Source organism: Nanorana parkeri, unplaced genomic scaffold (genome assembly GCF_000935625.1).
Source record: "Nanorana parkeri isolate BGI_ZX_2015 unplaced genomic scaffold, ASM93562v1 scaffold344, whole genome shotgun sequence".
In the NCBI taxonomy this organism is placed as follows: Eukaryota; Metazoa; Chordata; class Amphibia; order Anura; family Dicroglossidae; genus Nanorana; species Nanorana parkeri.
Window position 1 is genome coordinate 899560 of NW_017306612.1, and position 9659 is coordinate 909218.

Here is a 9659-nt window from a genome sequence, read left to right on the forward strand (position 1 = left end):
CAGAGAGAGGAGAGGACAGTCACCCGGCGGGATAAGGTATGCCGCCGGGTCCCCTCCTCTCTCCTGATACTGTCGGGCGTTCGGCCCATGACCGAGCGCCCGACTTTTCAGAGGGGGTGACACAAAAATGACTGTGAGTCATTTTGGTGTCACCCCTCCAATGGTGTCACCCGGGTGCGGGCCTCACCCCCCGCACCCCTCTTGTGACGCCACTGGGTTACAACCTGCTTCATTTTATAGAGCAATACATGGCAAGGGCCACCAGGAAGGTGAGCTCTTATCTAAACTTTGGGAGTTGTATCCAAAAAGGCAAGCAGAGGGCAAAGGACTAGTCACCGGTATTGCCTGCAGGCTCCCTGCAGCTGATCTATTCCCCATTACTGGATTACCGTGCCTTGTTCTGCACCATGTAGCTATATGGAGGCAGCCATCTTGGTAGAGGAAGGGCTTTGCTTCCTCATATCACAGCTGATCTCCTGATAACTAGTGGGGCAATATTCAAGAAGCTGAAGGAGAGGTGAAGGAAGCACAGAGCTACAGAATGAATGAAGCAGGAGCAGGGAGATCCTTTCACTGCAGGCCCTTCCTCTCCAGCAAGGAGAACAATAGGCAGGAGAGTGGAGACAGAACAAAATATGAACATATCTCCAGCATGGCACATGATGCTGAGGAACATTAATATGCATGGGAAGGGTTTAAAAAAGGATAGGAGATAAATGTCCTTTTACACTTACCGTATATCGGACTCGGCACTCAGAGGTGGACACTTCCATTCACCTGGAGCACTGCGATATAACAGGGGAAGGGGGCCGCTGTTAGCTCGGCAGAACTTCTCAAAGTCATCAGCCAGTGATCGGTGCAGGATGACCACATTGGCTTGGTTATAGCCTGCAACACAAAACAAAAACTTCGGTCTTCAATTCTGTGGGATACAAGACTAAATATCTGCACAAATCAGAAGTCTACAATGGTCCAATCAGCAATGGCTTCCTTCAAAGGTAATATACAGTCTTTTCGCATGTCAAGTCATAACATTCAATCCAAACTCACCTTGCCTGCACCCCCTCGCTGCTCCTTCCTCCGTGCAACCGGTGACACAACCCAGCGTTTCTGAGTATGGGGGAACATGTGACCTCCTCCACTGTAGCAGTGCATGGGGTATGAGCACTGAGGCTAAGGCCGAGCTCTGTAACATGACCAAAAACGTGAGGTTTGAGAGCACAGGTTGGCTGAGTATAAGGGGATCAGGGGAGGGGCCCATTTGCAGCAACGCTGTCACTGTGCAAAATAACTAAAAAGTATTCAGGTAGGACAAATAGTCAATGAGCAATTATCAAATTACGCAACGCATGCAGACGCTGCAAAATTGGGTCTAGGCATCTATGATCTCTAGTTATGAGAAGGGGGCTTGGCATAGACTGATCGCTCTGTTTGCATCAACCTGATCACTGAAATGTACACCGCCTGGCCAAAAATAAAGTCACACACTCTAATATTTCATTGGACGGCCTTTAGCTTTGATTACGGCACGCATTTGCCGTGGGATTGTTTCCAGAAACATATACAATGTCACAACATTTATTGCATTCATTTCCCACCAAGACCTTGTAGTGATGATGGGAAAGTCGGAGCACTGAGTAAAGTCTTCCCCAGAACATCCCAAAGATTCTCAATGGGGTTAAGGTCTGGACTCTGTGGTGGCCAATCCATCACATTCTCAAATAGTTCATCCCCTCACAGCTACCTCCTCATGTATCACCTCCCCCTCCCTCTTTTAGACTGTAAGCCCTCAGGGGCAGGGCCCTCCTTACCATCTTGTCTTGAATTGTATTGTAATGTCTTCCTTACATTGTAAAGCGCTGCGCAAACTGTTGGCGCTATATAAATACTATGTAATAATAATAATAATGTGTGACAATGATGTCTCATGCTCCCTGAAACACTCATTCACAATCTGAGCCCGATGAATCCTGGCATTGTCCTCTTGGGATATGCCCAATGTGCCATCAGGGAAGGATAAAAACCCTTGATGGAAAAACCTGGTCATTCAGTATATTCAGGTAGGCAGCTGCAGGGCTGTAGCTACCATGGGGCGAGTGAGGCACTCGCCTCAGGCGCAGCAGAGAGGGGGTGTAGCCAGGGCGGTCTGGCTGCGCCCCCTTGCCCCTTTTGCCAAGGTGAGCACAGGATGCCATTGGCAACAGGGGCGCCAGGCAGCCAACACAGCTGCGGCTCAGCAGGGAGAAGAGGAGCGGCACAGGCTCCAGCTTCTCCTCGGATCCCCGTTTATCTCCCCCACCTGTATGGGCAGAGGACTCTGTGTCCTCAATCTCTTTTTCTATTTCAAAAGGGAAATGTAAAGGGCATGTTTAGACCCCTAATATCTCCCCTAAAGCCCCCCCAACAGGGGGGGGGGCACAATTTTCTGGAGGGGGCACAATTTTCTGTTCTTGCCTCAGGTGCAAAAGGAGCTAGCTACGGCTCTGGGCAGCTGACCTCATTTTTTGGGTACATAATGTTGCAGAGCATAGACCTGAACAGCTGAAGCCACCCCAGGTCATAACACTAAATATTAGAGAGTGCGACTTTTTTTTGGGCCGGCATTGTATAAGCTTCCATCAATCAACATCCTCACACCAAAACGCTTCCTACATGATCATTCCATGCTTGGTCTGCAGGAGATGACGCAGCTGTGTTGGGTGGTAAACGTTCCACCGATCACTCGTACATTGGACTCAGTCTGTGTGTCTTGTAATTATTTACCAAATGACAGCAAGTCAAAGTTCCTCCCCGTCTCACACTTGTGATCTGCTCTAGCGAAGCCATGATGGCGCCATGTGTCTACAAGCCACAGGGGAGGCACAATGGCACAAAAAAGCTACCCTTGCACTGCCCCCCCTCCCACAGGGCTCTGATCAAAGTCCAGTAGGTCTTTATTGCATGTAATAACAGGTCAGGAGAAGAATACAACGCGTTTTGGGGATCAGAGATCACCTCATCTCAGGGCTTGAATTTTGCCTGTACATAAGAGGAGTAGGGGACAATATGGATGAGTTCAGGTTCTGACCGAACCCAGTCCAAACCTGAGCTCCTCCGAAGCCAGAAAGAAACTCCTTTTGTGCCCCCCAATCAGCTCCATAACTTGACGTAAACAAAGGGGCGGGATGCAGTGATGTCATTGACCTTTTATGGCCACATGACTATATTTGGTAAATGACATTCACTGAATATAGATACAGTATGTGGCCATATAAGGTCAATGACATCAGCTCAAGCACCCCGCCTCTTTGTTTACATGCAGCTGTGGGATGGGGAATGTCCTAGCACACATCTGATTGGGTGAAAGTGCCCATAGCGCTTCCGTGATTGGAGGAGCTCAGGTTAGGACCAGGTTCAGTCCAAACCTGAGCTCATCTCTACTGGAAAATAAACAGCAAAATAAATGGATGCTGAAAGCAGTGACACAGGTGATTGGCGACCAATATCACTATTTTCAATATCCCATTTATTGTCCAGTATTCTTCTTCTTATTTACAGCCAGACTCTGAACCCTGATGAAGGGGGAGTTCTGACCCCCGAAACGCATTGGATTTTAATTCCATCAAGTGCAATAAACACTTACTGGACTTTGATCAGCCACTTGGAGCTCTCATTTACATTCTTGTCTTGTCATGTAAGCAGTCAGAACATCTGTGTGTTTGACTCAATACAAAGTGCCACTTCTTACCAGCAGACATGCCCGAGGTGTTGCGGAGGCTGATTTTGTTGTGTCGGATCAAACCTCGGGCCGTAGCAGGGAGGAGAGTCCGTAAGGCATGCAGACAAACCATATCTGAGGCCTCCTGTAAAAACAAAACATAAAAAAGTAGTTATGTCAAGTGTAGCCTGATGACTACAGAACACCTCCCTTTTATGGTATAGCAATGAGAAGAGGGAGACATGTTCAGTATTCCTTATAAACTTCCTGTCCTAGGGTGACAATGATGCTCCTCCATAGATAGAATACAGTGCATGAGCGTTGTCACCCTGAGAAAGGAAGTGTGCTATTGGCAGGATCCCTAGGTAACAATAAAAGTAAAAAAGGCTGAAAAGCTGTGAAATTTGCCTCTGTGCAGGAGCTTCCTGTGTTAAAAACCGCTCACTGCTGCTCTCTCTCCTTGTGCAGGGTGACTGGTCTAGTCTCTGCCCCCTCCTGTAATAAAGACAGCTCACTGCTGCTCTCTCTCCTTGTGTAATAGACGGACACTGCGGGGACTAGGTAGGGGTGGCCGTCGCTTACTGGCGCAGGCGCATCGCGGTTCGGCCGCCTCCGCTCGCCATCGGAAACAGGTGAGCTCTGGTGCGGCTCTCCATAGTCGCCTCGCGCAGGCGCAGCACGGGCCTCTGTCATCTCTCCCTTCAGAGCCGTCTACGTCGGGCGCAGGCGCAGGGAGAAGCTCCGCCCCTTCAAGACGCAGCACTCGGCATAAAGCCGTGGTCCGGTAGTTGATCAGCGTCTTTCTGTTAGTTGTGGAAGGACGCTGATCAACTCAGCGCTCCACTCGCCTCAACGCTGTGAGACCCAGTGCTTCCAAGCACCCTTGTTCCAGCGACCAAAACCGCAAGTAGACTTGGCTATTTCAGAGTAGTGGGCAGAGCCAATGCTCCTGCCCTATGTGAACCCATGCTGACTATTGATTGCTTGTGTGCAGATCTACAGTAACCATTGCATTGCTATCCGTTTAACCAGGGATTACTATTACCTGTTACGTACAAACCTCTGTGAAATCAATACATTGCTATCCATTGAACTAGTGAATACTATTGCCTGTTTGTACAGATCTCCCTTAACCATTGCATTACAATCCAATGAACCAGTGATTACTATTACCTGTTTGTACAAATCTCCATTAACAATTGCATTGCTATCCATTTAACCAGATCCCACTATTCACTGTTGGTGAACACTACACCATATCCCACTGCACAAACGGGGCATGATGTATCGTAGCCTCCCAATCGCCTAACTCTACGAAACTGGGCACTTCTGGGAGTAGCTGCTAATCTGATACCCGTTCCTAGGAAACCTTCCGTCCGCAGCTGTGATCCACGCCGGGGTTTAAACCCTCTCCCAAGGCGAGTATTACACCTTGTGCAGGGTGACTGGTCTGGTCTCCGCCCCCTCCTGTAATAAAGACCGCTCACTGCTGCTCTCTCCTTATGCAGGGTGACTAGTCTTGTCTCCGCCCCCTCCTATAAGAAAGACCGCCCACTGCTGCTCTCTCTCCTTGTGAAGGGTGACTGGTCTTGTCTCTGCCCCTCCTGTAATAAAGACCGGTCACTGCTGCTCTTTCTCCTTGTGCAGGGTGACTGGTCTGGTCTCCGCCCCCTCCTATAAGAAAGACCGCCCACTGCTGCTCTCTCTCCTTGTGCAGGATGACTGGTCTTGTCTCCACCCCCTTCTTGTAATAAAGACCAATCACTGCTGCTCTCTCTCCTTGTGCCAGTTTATCACTGTTGGAAGCAAGATCTATACAGTGTAACTACAGAGGGCTGAAATGTCTCTAGACCACCTACCTCAGGTACTGACCCTACAGAGGAGTCCGTGGCAGCTTCAGAATCGGTCGCCATCACAGAATAACATTACATAAAGCTGCAGCGCAGTGAACCCATTTATAAATAACAATTGTTAACCAGCAAGTTAAACAGTTGTCACTCTGTGACGTTCCCGGTTTATGGATGTCTGACTTAAAGTGACCCGAACTCAATAAATGAAGATATATCTTTTCTATAAGGGAACGTCTGGAAACGGGAATGCCGCTATGCTGCAGTGCCCATGTGCGGAGTGGAGAAAAGAGCAGAGTGACAGAGAGATGAGCTCATCCGTCTTCTGCTTCTCCCTTCATTCGCTGTCCCGGGACAAGATCTGTTGGTGTTTGCTAATTGCAGCAGAGAAAAATCAGACCTCCGGCCAGACAGGACTGCGGCGTGCGCATCTCTGCAACTTCATATGCAAATCCAGCGTTTGCTAAGTTGATATAAAAATTCTGTAGCAACGCACTTCATATGCAGATCCTTCCCCCTCACCAAGGCAATTCATTGTGTGTGTGCTGGGTGGGGGGTGGGGTTAGGGCACTGCCTCCTTAGGCGGTAAAGTTGGGCCCTGGTCTGGCGCTGGAGCAGTGCTGAGAAGAGGAAGCAGTGAAAGAGCTGGAGAGAGATGCCGCTCATCCACATTATTCACACTCGGTACCCACCTGGGGGGGCCTCTGCTAGGGGAGGCAGAAAGGGGCTAGACATTTTAGGATGAAGGTGGAGGGGGGGCTATTATTTCACTTCCTTACACCAACTTGGGACATTGCTTTCCCCACTGACCGGCAGTAAGGGTTGCAATATTACTGACCAGTGGATTCTGTATACAGGTCTTTACCTTATCTGCTATCCTTAGAATGTAGGTTCTCCCCAGCCTGCTTTATGTGTTTGCATTAATCCTGAGCCCTGCACTGCATTCAGTGTTGTACAACATACCTCTGACCCCCTGAACTGTATATGGTATGCTGTACATTTTACTGTGTCCCCTGCACTGCATTTAACATGTTGTATATTATACTCCTAACCCCTTCACAGTATGCGTTATGGTGTACATTAAAACCCCTCTCCTCTGCACTGTATATGCTATGCTGTACCTTATACTCCTGACCCCTGCACTGTATATGCTATGCTGTATATTATACTCCTAACCCCTTCACAGTATGCGTTATGGTGTACATTAAAACCCCTCTTCTCTGCACTGTATATGCTATGCTGTACCTTATACTCCTGACCCCTGCACTGTATATGCTATGCTGTATATTATACTCCTAACCCCTGCACTGTATATGCTATGCTGTATATTATACTCCTAACCATTTGCACTGTATATGATATTGTAATGGATGTGGTTAAGTGACTATGATAAAAATGCCTATTTCAATATATATTATAATATATATATGTTATTGCTCCTGTTCATATTAATTCTTAATCAAAATGGCTGCCTAGTTAGTTGCTCAACTTAGCACCCCTCCCCCCCATGAGAAGTACGCAGTAGAAATAGAAACCAAGATGGCGCCTCCAGGAGACTCAACACCCAAGACGAGACGTCAGAACCCTGGAAGGAGGTTACGCTTTAATGAATCAGTCCAATTATAACCTAGAAAGCTATCGCAAACGCTATGTTTACATGTACACTATCAGTTGTCTATATAAAACACAACAATGCGAAACAATAATAAAGAAGTGATTTTACACACAGTGCAGGTAGTGTGATTTTCATTTTCTCTCTGTGGGAGTATACTCTATTGAATCAGGCCAGGCGGCAGATATAAGTACGGAACCTTTTGATCCGATCTAAATTTGTGAGCAGGTCCAAAACAATATGATGTATATTTTACTCCTGACCCCTGCACTGTATATGCTATGCTGTATATTTTACTCCTGACCCCTGCACTGTATATGCTATGCTGTATATTATACCCCTGACCCCTGCACTGTATATGCTATGTTGTATATTACACTGCTGGCCCCTGCACTGTATATGCTATGCTGTATATCATACCCCTGACCCCTGCACTGTATATGCAATGTTGTATATTATACTCCTGGCCCGTGCACTGTATATGCTATGTTGTATATTATACTCCTGACCCCTGCACTGTATATGCTATGTTGTATATTATACTTCTGGCAGCTGCACTGTATATGCTATGTTGTATATTATACTCCTGGCCCCTGCACTGTATATGCTATGCTGTATATTTTACTCCTGACCCCTGCACTGTATATGCTATGCTGTATATCATACCCCTGACCCGTGCACGGTATATGCTATTTTGTATATTGTACTCCTGACCCCTGCACTGTATATCCTATATTGTACATTACACCGCTGACCCCTGCACTGTATACGATATGCTATATATTATACTCCTGACCCCTGCACTGTATATGCAATGCTGTATATTATACCCCTGACCCCTGCACTGTATATGCTATGCTGTATATTACACTGCTGACCCCTGCACTGTATATGCTATGCTGTATATTATACTGCTGGCCCCTGCACTGTATATGCTATGCTGTATATGACACTGCAGACCTCTGCACTGTATATGCTATGCTATATATTATACTCCTGACCCCTGCACTGTATATGCTATGCTGTATATTATACCCCTGACCCCTGCACTGTATATGTCATGCTGTATATTACACTGCTGACCCCTGCACTGTATATGCTATGCTGTATATTATACCCCTGACCCCTGCACTGTATATGCTATGCTGTATATTATACTCCTGTCCGCATGGGACAGACATTTTACAGGGCAGCCTTATGCAGCGCCATGGTCCTTCCCGTGTTTGCGGAAGCGGGAGGTTCCTGTAGACCCCGCTGGTCTTGGGGCAGGAGGGTGCATTTTGTGCGGAATGCGCCCTCCTTGATAATGCCTGTGTTGTCTCTTGACACGACATGGGGAATTAGGCAGATTAGGTACCTGAATCACCCCTATGGGGGGCACCTGTTGGAACGTACCTACTCTGCCTAATGGTAAATCCGGCCCTGCCTACACCAGGGATAGGCAACCTCGGCACTCCAGCTGCTGTGGAACTACAAGTCCCATGAGGCATTGCAAGACTCTGACAGCCACAGACATGACTCCCAGAGGCAGAAGGATGATAGGATTTGTAGTTTCACCACAGCTGAAGTGCCAAGGTTGCCCACCCCTGCCGTAGACAATAAATTAACCCTTGCAGTGCGGGGGTAACCTGCTGCAAGGGGAGTTTTGTGTTTTCCCCAAAGATGGGCTTTAAACTATATTCCTTCCCTGCATGCAAAAGCTTGCTGGACGCACGGCAGAAAAATAAATAAATAAAAAGTTGTCCCTGGAATTTTTTTGGAAGTGTCCCTGCAATAGACGCACCCGGACACAAAGTAGAACAGCTGCTCACCTTCCAGCGTGATTGAAATTTCAGTTTCAAAACAGTCGCCGTGCGATAAACGAGACGACAGAACAAAGGTTCCCAAGGAAGAAAAGTTCTGCCTACCACAGCGACATCTTGTGGACGAATAATGCAACTGCGTCGTTATTTTCTCCCTCGTTCTACGAGGGAGGATCGAAAAGTAAAATGTATAAATTACGCGGTAACCGAAACTTGCGCAATGCAGCGTATTTACATAGCCTGATGGATAGTTCGACCATGCGCAGTACAGTGCTCGGACTTAAAGGAGAACTATGGGGTCAGGGCTTTTCCCCATAGTTCTCATTAGGGTAACGGGAGGACACAAACTAGCGTCCTGCCGTCACCCTAAGCTCAGTATACCAGGCGCTACTGCTCGCGGTATACTGAGACGCCGCAGCTGAAGCGGATCCCGACAATTATGTCTGGATATGCCCGGCTGCGTGACTGACAGCTGGCTCTGCCTATCAGAGCCAGCTGTACCCGCCCCCTCCCCCGTCCGTTCCGTCAGTCAGCGCTGGCGGATCGGAGCAGGGAGGGGGGAATCCAGCCCCTCACCTGTCACGGCAGAGAGCCGTGACAGGATCGAGAGGTGAGCGAGCGCCGGTATGTGTTCGCTCACCTCCCCATCTACTGAGCCGACCTGTGACAGTCTCATTGTCACAGGTCGGCTAGAACTATGA

At 48.1% G+C, this 9659-nt stretch overlaps 1 protein-coding gene across 2 annotated transcripts in view; it reads right to left on the reverse strand.

The window, feature by feature from the left end:
* CUNH14orf159 (chromosome unknown C14orf159 homolog) overlaps positions 1-9053 on the reverse strand; it is a 21984-nt gene extending 12931 nt beyond the window's left edge. Inside the window, exons 1-3 of one of the 2 annotated variants that reach the window (XM_018558527.1) lie at positions 8968-9053; positions 3728-3842; positions 735-888 (exon numbers count right to left, since the gene is read on the reverse strand). In XM_018558527.1, coding sequence (XP_018414029.1) covers positions 735-888; positions 3728-3830 — 257 coding nt within the window. In that variant the 5' untranslated portion in view covers positions 3831-3842; positions 8968-9053. Of the gene's footprint in view, positions 1-734; positions 889-3727; positions 3843-5556; positions 5590-8967 lie in introns of those variants that run through there. The other variant, XM_018558526.1, reaches the window with a different exon arrangement.
* Positions 9054-9659: the final 606 nt, after the last annotated feature.